The following is a 15,204-nucleotide window of genomic DNA, read 5'->3' on the forward strand; positions in this document are numbered from 1 at the left end:
ACACACACACACACACACACACATTATATGTGTGTATCTAAATCCTTTTTTTTATTTACCATGCTTTTAATTTCCTATAAGGTATTTGATTGGCTTAGAATGATAAGAATTGTTCCACTCTTTCTAATTACAGTGATTGCTGTCCTATTTAAGTGGCAGTTTGAGTGTTGGTTTTAATGTATCAAACATGGAATCAAAACCAAGAAGGGCAAGAAAGCCAAACTGGACAGAGGAACAGTGTTTACTGTTAGCCCAGTTAGTGGATGAACACAAGGCCGTTCTTAAAGGAAAATTCGGGCCGGGTGTCACAGCAAGAGACAAGAAGCAGACATGGGAGCGTATAGCACAAACTATTAACGGTTCATTCCCCCTGCTTGTGCGCACCTATTAGCCTGCTATATTCATAAATGCAGTTTTTTTTTAGCCTGCAAGGTGGGAGTGTCCAGTGGAAATGAAATGAACTGCGACACAATAAGATGTTCTGAAAGTGCTGTAATTGTTTGTGTGATCACTCTGCTTACAGAAGGTTGTGACAGACCCAAATCATCACTATTGCATTGTTGCATTTTCCCAGTTGCCAAATATCGTAATGTAGTGATTACTTATATATACTTTATATATTAAATTATAAATGATTCTATAATCTATTCTGTCTTATTAACTCACTGTCATCCATTGTCTGCAACACATTTCTTCTGCCTCTTCGTCTTTCTGCCATTTTCTCCTCTGCTAAAGAAACTCTTAAGCCTCTTAAAAGTCCTCGTCTGTGCTCCTAACAAATTTGACCTTAAGACCTTTTACAGTATTGTTCAAAATAATAGCAGTACAATGTGACTAACCAGAATAATCAAGGTTTTTCGTATATTTTTTTATTGCTTTGTGGCAAACAAGTTACCAGTAGGTTCAGTAGATTCTCAGAAAACAAATGAGACCCAGCATTCATGATATGCACGCTCTTAAGGCTGTGCAATTGGGCAATTAGTTGAATTAGTTGAAAGGGGTGTGTTCAAAAAAATAGCAGTGTGGCATTCAATCACTGAGGTCATCAATTTTGTGAAGAAACAGGTGTGAATCAGGTGGCCCCTATTTAAGGATGAAGCCAACACTTGTTGAACATGCACTTGAAAGCTGAGGAAAATGGGTCGTTCAAGACATTGTTCAGAAGAACAGCGTACTTTGATTAAAAAGTTGATTAGAGAGGGGAAAACCTATAAAGAGGTGCAAAAAATGATAGGCTGTTCAGCTAAAATGATCTCCAATGCCTTAAAATGGAGAGCAAAACCAGAGAGACGTGGAAGAAAACGGAAGACAACCATCAAAATGGATAGAAGAATAACCAGAATGGCAAAGGCTCAGCCAATGATCACCTCCAGGATGATCAAAGACAGTCTGGAGTTACCTGTAAGTACTGTGACAGTTAGAAGACGTCTGTGTGAAGCTAATCTATTTTCAAGAATCCCCCGCAAAGTCCCTCTGTTAAAAAAAAGGCATGTGCAGAAGAGGTTACAATTTGCCAAAGAACACATCAACTGGCCTAAAGAGAAATGGAGGAACATTTTGTGGACTGATGAGAGTAAAATTGTTCTTTTTGGGTCCAAGGGCCACAGGCAGTTTGTGAGACGACCCCCAAACTCTGAATTCAAGCCACAGTACACAGTGAAGACAGTGAAGCATGGAGGTGCAAGCATCATGATATGGGCATGTTTCTCCTACTATGGTGTTGGGCCTATTTATCGCATACCAGGGATCATGGATCAGTTTGCATATGTTAAAATACTTGAAGAGGTCATGTTGCCCTATGCTGAAGAGGACATGCCCTTGAAATGGTTGTTTCAACAAGACAATGACCCAAAACACACTAGTAAACGGGCAAAGTCTTGGTTCCAAACCAACAAAATTAATGTTATGGAGTGGCCAGCCCAATCTCCAGACCTTAATCCAATTGAGAACTTGTGGGGTGATATCAAAAATGCTGTTTCTGAAGCAAAACCAAGAAATGTGAATGAATTGTGGAATGTTGTTAAAGAATCATGGAGTGGAATAACAGCTGAGAGGTGCCACAAGTTGGTTGACTCCATGCCACACAGATGTCAAGCAGTTTTAAAAAACTGTGGTCATACAACTAAATATTAGTTTAGTGATTCACAGGATTGCTAAATCCCAGAAAAAAAAAAAATGTTTGTACAAAATTAGTTTTGAGTTTGTACAGTCAAAGGTAGACACTGCTATTTTTTTGAACACACCCCTTTCAACTAATTGCCCAATTGCACAGCCTTAAGAGCGTGCATATCATGAATGCTGGGTCTTGTTTGTTTTCTGACAATCTACTGAACCTACTGGTGACTTGTTTGCCACGTAGCAATAAAAAATATACTAAAAACCTTGATTATTCTGGTTAGTCACATTGTACTGCTATTATTTTGAACAATACTGTAAGGGTTAAGATGCTTTCTGAACTACTTTTTTCTTTACTAGGATTTTTTCTTTAATTTTAAGAGTAAACGGCCACATTTCTAACAATTTTCTTAGAATTTTGTCACTAGGAGCTACTTTTTACATTAATATTCTTTATGAATACGGGCCCAGATGTTTATGTCAGCAACTTCTTTAACCTGAGCAAACACTGTTCATACAAACATAGTTAATGAAACAAAACCATTCAAGTTTTAACACTAGTGTATAAAAGGAATTGATCTACCCACGTGCCTCTGCTCAAGACTTCCACGGAGGTGTGTCCAGGTCTGTTGTACACCCTCCAGTCCCTTGACTCCACCCCCATGTCAAAACAACGCCAGAAAGTGAAACACGCAGAAACGTGAAATGTAATGGGGAAAAAATGGTGTTGCGAACTCACGCTGAAATACAAAATAAAAGCAGCGTTGCTAATAAAGTAGTAGCTATGGCTGCCATGGAAAACAATCATTGCTTTTGTTCGGTTTTATTTATTTTTGTTTGCAAAGCTTTGTTTGTTTTCCTCTTGCAATATTTCCAAATCTTTTGCAGATATATGTGGCATTTAATTGACTCCATAGTGGGTTATTTAGACTGTAGAACAGTTGATCTACTTAAAATAGTGAGTTTAAATAATGTTTAGGCTTAATTCTTTTAAACCCCAGTTGTTAATTTAATTGTGGTATAATTTGATTCTGCATGAAATGTATTCTGTTTCTCTCTTTCTTTCTGTATGCAGACCGATGGCTCTCCTCGGCTTCAGGGATCTGGTCCTAATGAAACTCTCTCTGGATGACCTGCTGCACAAGAATCAGTCTCTCATCTCTGCATCCATCACACAGATGCTACTTGTGCTACAGGTGAATGTTAACCTCAAACCCATGTTGAATTGCCATCTGTATAAACATCTCTATTATTCATGTCTGTTCTTGTGCATGTGTAGGGAATTTGGGAATATTATCAACTTGAGAGTCTGCTAGTGCTAATGCTCAAACCCTACATAGGGAACTGCAGACACACAAAAAGGAAAACCAACATTGATTCATTATAGTTTAATCTAGCCCTAAAGTATTATTCTGTTGTGATCTCAAAATGCTTTTACAAGTCTGCTTTCTACTCAACCACAAAACAACAAAGTGCTGGTGCACCCAAAAATGAAAGATTATTTGTACTACTCACGTCCATGTTCTTCCAAATTCACAACTGGTCCAAATGAAATAAGGATTAGACATTACATCTCTGAAGGCTCTCTGGTGTGTACCTTGAACTTGTGGGAAAGACTTGTCATTAAGGGCATCCTGTTACCCCTTTTTAAAGGGATGAGTCAAAAATAAAATGAATTTCAAATAAATATATATGTAATATAAATATATTTGTAATATATACATATTTGTTTTTAGATTTTTATTTGACTGTTTAGATTTTTAGAAGGCACATTAGCTTATCTCACATTTACAACTCTGTGTGTTTGCTGCAGAAAAACATGGGTCAAAATTTACACTGATCTTAAAAAAAGAAAGAAATTTAACTAAATTAACCCGCAGAAGGGCTAACTGAGATTCTTATTTTAATTTTCTGCCACTAAGTGGGGCTTTTGAACCAGGTAGGGATAACTGCAGGCTGGAGCAGTGGGCAGATAAAGGCTAGGGTTAGGGTTAGGGTTAGGGTTTAGTTTCTGTTGTAGCATCAAAGTTCTTTAAGACTTTGGTAGCATTCACCTTTTGCCACACCTATTACTCTGACCTGCAGCTACCCCGTCTCTTTGAAACGTAGAATTAGAGCTGTTTTCTGGGCGCTGTGCTCATGAACGCTGCTTTATCTGGCATTACAAGAAAGAAAGTGAAAGTGATAATAGCATCGAAACACTTCTGACGACAGTCTGTTCCCTCCAGAGACACCTTCACATAAATAGACCCTTAAATTTGATGCAACTAACTTGAAGACCTGCATTTAAGATAACCCGCCGGGCACAGCGGTGATAGATTTTGGTAGCTCGACTTGAAAACACAATATCCTGGGATGTCCAGGGCTAACCATTTTGCGAGTCCTGGGATCTGACTAAAACACACCTCTAAAATCTGCATCTGTGAGAACTTTAGAGTGCGCATAAAAAGACAAACAACTTGAATTCAAAAATAATTTATAAAAGGCACACATCCACTAATTTTGGCACTGTATATTGTGATGAAGTTAACATTATATGAAAAAAAAAAGATTGTCAGATTTCCAGTGTCAATACAATTATTAGATTAACTTGCATATATTAGTCCATCATTAATTGTCTTGGGAAAAAATCAAGTCATTTCTATATAAATCCAAGTGACTGGGAGTTTTTCACGAGAGGGCAAAGGATTTCCCCAGGCAGCTTTCCCAAAGAGTTCAAACTGATTCACTCCATTAACCAACAGAGAGTTGCCTGGTTTGAAAAGGCCACACTTCATGCATCGCTAACAGTTTTTCATTGACACTTTGCTAATGTAACCACACCACACCTTGTGGTTAAGTTGTTAAATGAACAAAGCACAACATTCACTATGATCATAGTAAACTGTGTTGTACTGTACTAATGACGCTTTAAATTGTCAGGTCTTGTCAGATAAATGAAAATTAAGCACGTTTTGGCACGAGTTGGCAGAAAAGGCAGCAAAAATTAGTTGGATGTAGTACAACGAAAATATTTTGTGGAAGCTAACTCTTAGCATAAGCAGCACCTTTAAAATAATAGTTTCACACCCTTTAGCTTGGTTGACAGGACATTCAGTGAATTTCTGATACTTATCAGGTTTTCCGTTGATTGCACGGATTAAAATGCTTTTGAGAAACATTTGTATATAAAACACTTCACAACAGACACGAGAGTTGTGCAACTGCCATTACGAAGCCTGGTGTATCATGACGAGGTTTTTCCACATCTTGCTTGTTTCAGCAAAGTGTCTATGAGAACTTAAGAGTACAAGAGCGATGCAGGAACTCAAAGTGAAGGTTCTGACCCCCGAGGTTGAACTCCTTCCCTCCTGAGGCTAGCATCAAATCGTGGTGTCACCTCGCAGCGCACCAACAGCACGTCGTCTTTCACAAACCCACGCTGCTGCAACACCTGTAGGTGCAGGAAAGTGACGTACCCGAAACCCTTGGGGTTGCGTTGCACAGTGGGCCTCTGGAAGGCCTGCAGGTCCGGCTTGGTCTCCATCACTTCCACATGATGCTGCCCCTCGACCTGGTCCAACACCGCCAGCTGGATCTTGCCCTGCAAGGGCCAGGAGAGCTGGCTGTCAAACTCACCCTGCATAGTGTGCACGAAAAGTGAGATGTAGTTGGAACAGCGAGGGGCGTTGGGAGTTTGCAGATGCAGTCGTAGGCAGAGTTTGTACCCCGGCCGGCCCGTGTAGAAAGGTGGGCTGTGGAGGACTATGGATTGACCAGCCTCTTGGTTGCGCAGGTGAAGGGAGAAGTTCTCCAAGCGCCATACGTAGACGCCTTGATACTGCTGGGCTTCCAGCTCTCGGGTGGCATCCTCCAGGGTGCTCAGCTTTCGGCGTAGCTCTGTGACCTGGTTTTTCTGTGTCTCATTGTGGATGCACAGCTCCCGGATCTGTTGATCTTGACGAACCAGCCGACCCTCCAGCTCCAAAACTGTCTCCCGCAGGTTCATCAGCTCTGGTTTACACTGGCACGACTCTGGTGCTCGGGCAGTTGCTCCTCGTTCGTCTGACAAAGAGTGGGCGGCATTTGACGGCACCGGGCAGCTACTGTGTGTCTGGCTGCGCAGGAACTCAGCCATGTAACGCATGTGCATTTGTGTAAATTCCTGCATGTGCTGGGCCAGTTCATTTCTTGGCATCTGTAACATTTCCAGAGAAATAAAAAGGTTTGACAGATATATGTTATTGCAGGATTCTTTGATGAACAGAATGTTCAGAAGAACAGCACATATGTTTTTGAGCCTTATGCAAAAAGGAATCTCATGGCCCACCTTTTCACGACAACCAAACGTGCTGAAAGTACAGGCTACAGGAGCTTTAAGACAGTCTGTGTCACAGTGCAATGCCAACTGAAACCAATAAGAACAGATGCATTCAGCTTCATAGTTTAACAATGGATCATTTGAACTATCAAAAAGAGTTCATTACTGTTGTGCCTCAGGAAATGTGCATAGGAGTGAAAAATCATCTGACGCACCTGATCCCGAATGAGCTCCATTCCGCAATATTTACACACTGTATTGGCGAAAGGACAAATCTTTTCATGAATCTAAAAAAAAAAAAAAAAAAAGACAATCCTTTCAGACAGTGTTGTTATTGAGAACTAAAACCATTAAAATGTTCAAATAAAACAAAAACAACGAAAACGTAACTTATAAACAGGAAACTGAAATAAAATAAGCTCAATACAGAATAAAGAAATAGAAGTACAGTGCCCTCCACTAATATTGGCACCCTTGATAAATAAGAGAAAAGATGGCTGTGAAAATCTGAATCATTTATCTTTGTTATCTTTCATTCAAAGAATTCTTTATTCCATTTTATTATTCTAACCTTTCATTGAAGTGAAACAACTGATTGATAAAAACTCACATTATAAAATAACTGTTACAACTGCACCACTCAAAATTCTTATGAGTAAAGTATTGCTGAATAATATTCCCATACACATTATAATATATATTAAAAAAAGATTCTAGCACACCAGGGTGACTTGGAACAGGGCAATAAGGAAATAGCTAAAGCATTGAAAATCCCCATTTCCATCATCAGGGCAATAATAAAGTAGTTCCAATCAACTTAAGATGTTCCAGATCTGCCTGGAAGAGGACGTGTGTCTATATCGACCTAATGCACAGTCAGGAGGAGAGTTTGAGTGGCCAGACAGAGACTCTACAAGCATCATAGCTGGAGAACTGCTGAGATTAGTTGAGTCTTGGGGTCAGAAAGCCTTAATATATACAGGCCTGTCAAACATCCCCTACATCCCCACATAGTCTCTGCCATGGCCGTCTCAGTTCCCTGATCCCTGTTAAATAATGAGTGGGGTGAGCTGAGGTTAAAAAGCACCAACATGAAGGATCTGGAGAGATTCTGAAGGAATGAATGAAGGAATGGTCTCTGATCTTTTGTCAGGTGTTCTACAAACCCATCAGGCATTATAGGATAAAACGCAGAGCTATTATCTTGGGAAAAGGATGTTACGATAATTATGTGGCAATAATTGTGAACTAGAGAAAAACATTTCAAAATGAGATTTTCCCCCCACTTCCAAAAAACGAGATTTGCAGGGTTCGTACACAAACTGAAAAATTTATTTCCAGGACTTTCAAGGACTTTTCAAGCATTAAGATCTGACTTCTGACTCATGAATATGATTGTCCGGAATAATAAAAGCTGTATTATACACTTTGGAAATTATGAGCTATATCACCGCTTATCGGCACTAGGGTGTGTGACAAGTAGAGTTGGGAACTAAGAACCGGTTCTTATTCAGAACAGGTTCTGATTTTTAATAAGAACCGGAACCGTGAGCAATTTCTAAGTTTCGGTTCCGAAAACGGTTCTGATGCGACACGTAACCAAACGCTGTGAGCAGCCTTGCGCCGGTGTTCTGATGATTCGGCGTTTCCCATAAAGGACTCGCAGCTCGCAGCACCTGCTGCCACTAAATGATTATATTTGTCCCATGTTGTCATTAATGTACACACTGACTTCAACTTGGACCACTAAATAAATAGACTGCTATTTTCATGTAAGTATGAGGGTTAGATTATTTAGTATCCAGGTCATTTCAAGAGTGATAAAGTGATAGAAAATATTTATTTTCATGCGTTTTAAATGTTTAATTTATACATCATGATTGGATTTGTTTTCACAGCCACCTTTGCTCATATTTACCAAGGGTGCCAATATTAGTGGAGGGTACTGAACAAAATAGCTAAATATAAATATGAAAAATCAACAAATGACAAAAGCACATATAATTACTAAAATAAACTGAAAAAAGTGAATTGAATATAAATAAATACTGATCTACTTTCAAAACAACTTTAACCCAATCTAAACATATCCAGTATATAAAAAAGGAAACAATGGGTTTCACCTGTTTGTCAGCATACATAAAGCTCCCTGCACAATCAGGGCAGGTCATAAGCCGCTGTAAACACTGCTGGCTCTTGTGTTCATCCAGATGGCTCTTACGAACAGACTCCAGACACTGAGGGCATGGCACTGTGGCAAACTCACAATGAGACAAGTGTTTCTGAGGAAAAGAGAATGTGACAACACAATTAGTTGCCACCATGACAACTGCGATTTAGCAAGCCTGTTCATGACGCCACACTAATGGGTTTTAAATGGCATTTATGAAAGGCCTTGCTTCTCTGAGGAGTTAATACATAACATATCCAAGGACAGTTTTAGGGCCATTTACACAACAAAGTTTTAGGCCAAAAACTAGAAAAATTTTCATAGTCATGAAAATAAAGAAAACTCTTTGAATGAGAAGGTGTGTCCAAACTTTTGGTCTGTACTGTGTGTGTGTGTGTGTGTATATATATATATATATATATATATATATATATATATATATATATATATATATATATATATATATTTAGTTAGGAACTTGGGGTCTCATTTCTAAAAAAATGTTGATTTCATACATATGCACCAAAGCTAGAGTATTCTTATTCACAGGCTGCATTTCTTTGTACTGCCAAATATGGCTGGGCGATATATATATATATATATATATATATATAACAAAAATCATGATGTTGTCAAAGGTTTTACGATATTCGATATATCTCTCAAAAATTTTGCATTTAAACGATAAAAAAAACAATTTTCTTTTCCCCCTTTAAAAAAACTATTTCTATTGAACAGCTAATTTAAGCAGTTAAAAAAAAATCAAGACCAAGTGATCACAGCTTTTTGTTAAATGAACACATGTATATATAACTGAAGTAATGCAAAACAAGTACAGAAAGTTCTTTGTCAACTTTTTTAGTACTTGCAAATCACAATTAAACTGCGCAACTGGGGTAAATATATATATATATATTTTTTTTTTTTTTTTAACTAACAAGTTTTTAGCTAAGAACAAGTCTGTCACCTGTCTCTGGTTTAAAAGAAGCTCTGTGACATTATGAAACTATGTTCTCACTGGCACTTAAAACCCTCTCAGGTGGGGAGCTAGTTTTGAAGCACATAGGTATTTCTTATTAAAGGGTTCATATGATGCGATTAAAATTTGTCCTTTCTCTTCGGAGTGTTACAAGCTCTTGTTGCATAAAGAAGATCTGTAAAGTTGCAAAGACTAAAGTCTCAAATCCAAAGAGATATTCTTTATAAAAGTTAAGACTCTGCCATGCCCCCCAAAACGCCTCGTTCAAACACCCCTCTACATGTCTATGTCACTATGTGGAAATATTTGCTTAATGCAGCCCAAATGTTCACGCAGAGAAACAAGGCGTAGTTTCAGTAACCGCAGTTAGTGTTGAAGAAGTCATGTCAGGGAGATGCTGTGTGTTTCTAGGTGAAAGCACTTTATTTGGCCTTCCGACAGTAGATGCATTTAGGATTTTTTAATATCACTTACAACAGAACAGCAACGCATTTTATGGACGACCGTTTCGTGAACCTAGGAGAGGAGGTTATTCTGACTTTGCAACAACAATCTGGCGCTTCTGAATCAGCCATGTATGTTTTGTTATTAAAGTATTTGCAATTGACTGTTCACATGAGGAGTTTTGCACGTTGTGTGTGTGTGTGTGTGTGTGAGAGAGAGAGAGAGAGAGATGGTCAAACAGTGGAGTCATCTGTCTTAACCGCACATATGAGCTTCATCACTGTGTCCGTCACGTGACTGTTTCCTTTTTGAGCTTGAACTGATGGTAAAACTAAGGACATTATTAACTTTCTTTACATTTATTTTGAAAGATGAAGCTAGCGATTATGAAAAGGGGCGTTACATTTCCAACGAGTACTTGCAGCGTTCAGCCAATCACAATGCACTGTGTCAGTTGGCCAATCAGAGCAGACTGCGCTTGTCAGAAGGAGGGGCTTTGTAGAAAGCGACTCGTTTAAGACAGAGATAGAGGACCTACAATAATGTACAGTATTTGAAAAATGATGTGGTTTTTTTTTTTTTACATGAAAGCATGTCAACATATTCAATTACACCAAATACACATAATAATGATTTTTTTTTTTAAATCATATGACCCCTTTAATACCAAGACTTTTGCACTCTCTCTGTCTATATTATAAAAACAGTGAAAATTCCTAATAGTAATTCCAGATGGCCATAGTCTATGTTTCTCTATTCAAACATCAGCGGTCGAGTAAGTGCATTTATTCAGCGATCACAATCTCAAACAATACAGTCGAGATGAAATGACAGAACTCCGACCGGCTGAACGTTGCTTTCATTAGATCGCTAAACTCCAGCTTGTTAGTGTTTTCAGATCATCATCGGTGGCGCTTCCACAATGAGGAGTGAGCACTTGCACATGGTTGCCAGATTGCTTAAAATAAGCAAACATCCGGGCAGAAAATGTATCCTTTGTAACAGCGAAGCTCTAATTCGGCATGTTCTTTTGGAAAAAATTATGCTTGAATTTGAAATACTCATATTCAATATATTACAATATCGTCAAAATTATTTCAATATTATCACTAATATTTGATATATCGCCCAGCCCTCCTGCCAAATCACCATAATACTAAGCATGCATTCTATTTTTGGTGTGACTGGCCTGACACATAAATATATATATATATATATATTTTTTTTTTTTTTTTTTTTTAAGTACAAATATTTCAAATACAGCATTTAAAATACTTTTACCATGTCAGACCCACAAATTTACCTCCAGCTGGCGCAACTCCATTTTATCACAGCATCCTACATTAGGACATCGGACAGTAAGTGAGAGGATCTCTCGTTTGGCAAAGTTATCAGGGAAGAGCTGTTCCTCAAGCAGCACCTCATTGTCAACTGGACATTTTTGCCCTGTGTCCCTGCCAGAAAATAGGAAGATATATTTTTGCATTTTTTACCCTGTAAAGTCTGACATAATGTAATAGTCAAAAGTCAAGAAATAATAGTCTGCTTATTTTTTTTTTTTTTTTAACAAATATTGCATTTTATTGGAACTTTAAACAAAATATTTAAAAAAGTTATTAAATTAACCATATATTTAACAATTATATATATGTGTGTGTATGTATGTATATATGTATGTACAGTACAGACCAAAAGTTTGGACACACCTTCTCAAAGAGTTTACTTTTTTTTTCATGACTATGAAAATTGTAGATTCACACTGAAGGCATCAAAACTATGAATTAACACATGTGGAATTATATACATAACAAAAAAGTGTGAAACAACTGAAAATATGTCATATTGTAGGTTCTTCAAAGTAGCCACCTTTTGCTTTGATTACTGCTTTGCACACTCTTGACATTCTCTTGATGAGCTTCAAGAGTCACCTGAAATGGTCTTCCAACAGTCTTGAAGGAGTTCCTCAAGAGATGCTTAGCACTTGTTGGCCCTTTTGCCTTCTGTCTGCGGTCCAGCTCACCCCTAACCTATCTCGATTGGGTTCAGGTCCGGTGACTGTGGAGGCCAGGTCATCTGGCGCAGCACCCCATCACTCTCCTTCTTGGTCAAATAGCCCTTACACAGCCTGGAGGTGTGTTTGGGGTCATTGTCCTGTTGAAAAATAAATGATGGTCCAACTAAACGCAAACCAGATGGAATAGCATGCCGCAGCAAGATGCTGTGGTAGCCATGCTGGTTCAGTATGCCTTCAATTTTGAATAAATCCCCAACAGTGTCACCAGCAAAGCACCCCAACACCATCACACCTCCTCATCCATGCTTCACGGTGGGAACCAGGCATGTAGAGTCCGTCCGTTCAGCTTTTCTGCGTCGCACAAAGACACGGTGGTTGGAACCAAAGATCTCAAATTTGGACTCATCAGACCAAAGCACAGATTTCCACTGGTCTAATGTCCATTCCTTGTGTTCTTTAGCCCAAAAAAGTCTTTTCTGCTTGTTGCCTTTCTTTAGAAGTGGTTTCCTAGCAGATATTCTACCATGAAGGCCTGATTCACACAGTTTCCTCTTAACAGTTGTTCTACAGATGTGTCTGCTGCTAGAACTCCGTGTGCCATTGACCTGGCCTCTAATCTGAGCTGCTGTTAACCTGCGATTTCTGAGGCTCGTGACTCGGATGAACTTATCCTCCGCAGCGGAGGTGACTCTTGGTCTTCCTTTCCTGGGGCGGTCCACATGTGAGCCAGTTTCTTTGTAGCGCTGCACTTGGGGACACTTTCAAAGTTTTACCAATTTTTCGGACTGACTGACCTTTATTTCTTAAAGTATGATGACCACTCGTTTTCCTGTACTTCGCTGCTTTTTTCTTGCCATAATACAAATTCTAACAGTCTATTCAGTAGGACTATCAGCTTGTGTATCCACCTGACTTCTGCACAACACAACTGATGGTCCCAACCCCATTTATAAGGCAAGAAATCACACTTATTAAACCTGACAGGGCACACCTGTGAAGTGAAGACCATTTCAGGTGACTACCTCTTGAAGCTCATCAAGAGAATGCCAAGAGTGTGCAAAGCAGTAATCAAAGCAAAAGGTGGCTACTTTGAAGAACCTACAATATGACATATTTTCAGTTGTTTCACACTTTTTTGTTATGTATATAATTCCACATGTGTTAATTCATAGTTTCGATGCCTTCAGTGTGAATCTACAATTTTCATAGTCATGAAAAAAAAAGAAAACTCTTTGAATGAGAAGGTGTGTCCAAACTTTTGGTCTGTACTGTAGATAGATAGATAGATAGATAGATAGATAGATAGATAGATAGATAGATAGATAGATAGATAATGATGTTTATCATATTTGATAAATCTGGCTTTTGTGACTACCTATAGTATGATATAGGACAATATGGAGCTTATATCTGAGGAAGGAAAAAACAATTCAAACAATTTTACTTGAATTTTGTGCAGTTTTGTATTTATATTGCCAAATATTAAGATGATATTCTGATAGCTTGTGATATAAATCAATGAGATCACAACAGACTGCTAGCACTCCATACATCCTAATAACATACCTTAGATAATAAACTTAAATAACCTATTATTACAATAGATAATAGATTTAAATACTTAGTTTTATGATCTCTCTAGTTTCTTCAGTTCATGAAATGTTCATCTTAAATTATTACTAATGTTATTCTTATGTTTATATAATAAATTAGTAAAGATTCCAGGGGGGCATTTTTAGAATTAAACTAAAACTATAAACTATCAATAAGATGACAGAAAGCATATACAAGATTGAATACATTTCTGTATTCAGTTTTGATTATGTTGACAATTTAGCCTTAGAAGTGTACGTTTTGAATATGACACAGCAGGGTTAAGCACAGTGTGAATTTTGAAAGTGACGAACACACTTCAAGTTACTGACCTGATGGACTTCCTGATGCACGAGTTGCAGAATCGATGTCCACATGGTGTCTGTACTGCGGAGCGAAGGCCCATCAGACAGATAGGGCACTCATACTTGCTCTCTAGCGGAGGGTCAAACTCCACGTCATAGCCTTGCTGGTCCGGGGGGATACTCGCAGAGACACTGATGGTGGAGGGGTTCTCTGTCGGGCTCAGATACGAATAACTGTCTTTCTCCATGGCTGCTGCACAGCTGGAGTATTGGTCATTACAGCAGACATCATCGAGGCTGGATTTCTCAGAGTCATTGCAAGCCATCTGTAATCACATCAAGAGAGTGTTCTGTTGATGAGTGAAAATAACTGATAACCATCCCTACAACACCCCGTCTTAAAAGCACAGAGAATGTGGCAAGAGGGTGATATATTAGGGTGATTTCCTAAATAATTATGCAAAGTGAAAAGTCATAGGATGAGTAACTCCAGGCCTACCGAAGTATTCATCTTTGAACCGTTGTTTCCTCACGCAAAGCTCTGCGGGGCGGGGCTGAACTGTGGGAAAAACTTTTCGCTCAACTGGAAAGTTCCTTTTTTGTTGCCAAAAATACCCACTTTATACAGCGTAAACGTAAACATATATTTCAAAAGGATAAACATCTCTTAAATGTAATTCTTGTAAAGCTTCTTTCATGGTTAAAGTGAAAAATTTAAGAAGCAAATCGGCTAACCAGTCATAACCGACGGTTAACGGTAACTTGCATCAGAAACTTTCCTTACATCGCCTAATGGAAACACACTTTTAACTTGATATTATAGTTGTAACACCACAATACATCTTGGTATATAACGTAAGACTCGGTATCAGATCAACGTTATTAGTAATATGTTTAATTTACATACCTTGCCTCGGTCCGGCCTCGCTGTCTGTCTACAACAACCTTCCTGTCTCTCCAAACATCAGCGTAATAGCCAGGGTTGCCAGGTTTTCACAAAAAAACCCGCCCAATTACTACTCAAAACTAGCCAAATCGCGTTTTGAGGGGATCCCCACGGTAAAAATCGCATTCCGGTGGGGTAAAATACACGTTTTTGGTGCGGTAAATATCACGTTACTGGGGTCGCTTAAACTCACGGACATGAAAAACAACCCGCAGCAAAAGTGGTCCAATTCGGCGGAAAATTGCGGACTTGGCAACCCTTGTATTAGCGCAACGTCTTCTTCTTCTTGTTTAATGGCGAATAACTCCTAAGGAACATTGTCGACACCTACTGTACTG

At 38.7% G+C, this 15,204-nt stretch overlaps 1 protein-coding gene across 2 annotated transcripts; it reads right to left on the reverse strand.

Moving 5' to 3' along the window:
* Positions 1–3,488: 3,488 nt before the first annotated feature.
* On the reverse strand, positions 3,489–14,976 carry LOC113051336 (TNF receptor-associated factor 6). 2 transcript variants are annotated; one of them, XM_026214981.1, is made up of 8 exons: positions 14,828–14,967; positions 14,420–14,479; positions 13,948–14,246; positions 11,312–11,462; positions 8,539–8,697; positions 6,631–6,702; positions 6,425–6,502; positions 3,489–6,292 (listed from the first exon to the last, which is right to left on the reverse strand). In XM_026214981.1, the coding sequence occupies exons 2-8, from the start codon at positions 14,429–14,431 to the stop codon at positions 5,423–5,425; spliced, it is 1,641 nt and encodes a 546-aa protein (XP_026070766.1). In that variant the 5' UTR covers positions 14,432–14,479; positions 14,828–14,967; the 3' UTR covers positions 3,489–5,422. The 2 variants fall into 2 exon arrangements, with proteins under 2 accessions (XP_026070766.1, XP_026070768.1); XM_026214983.1 differs by lacking the exon at positions 14,420–14,479 and having other exon boundaries at positions 14,828–14,976.
* Between the last annotated feature and the right edge of the window lie 228 nt (positions 14,977–15,204).

This window comes from Carassius auratus, chromosome 32 (assembly GCF_003368295.1).
Source record: "Carassius auratus strain Wakin chromosome 32, ASM336829v1, whole genome shotgun sequence".
In the NCBI taxonomy this organism is placed as follows: domain Eukaryota; kingdom Metazoa; phylum Chordata; class Actinopteri; order Cypriniformes; family Cyprinidae; genus Carassius; species Carassius auratus.

Excerpts from the sequence above, each read along its gene's own strand:
- LOC113051336 (XM_026214981.1), bottom strand. Across the intron at positions 6,703-8,538 it reads TTATGTATGCTGACAAACAG|ATTCATGAAAAGATTTGTCC; the intron begins GTGAAACCCATT and ends TTTTTTTTTTAG. Across the intron at positions 6,293-6,424 it reads CGTTTGGTTGTCGTGAAAAG|ATGCCAAGAAATGAACTGGC; the intron begins GTGGGCCATGAG and ends GAAATGTTACAG.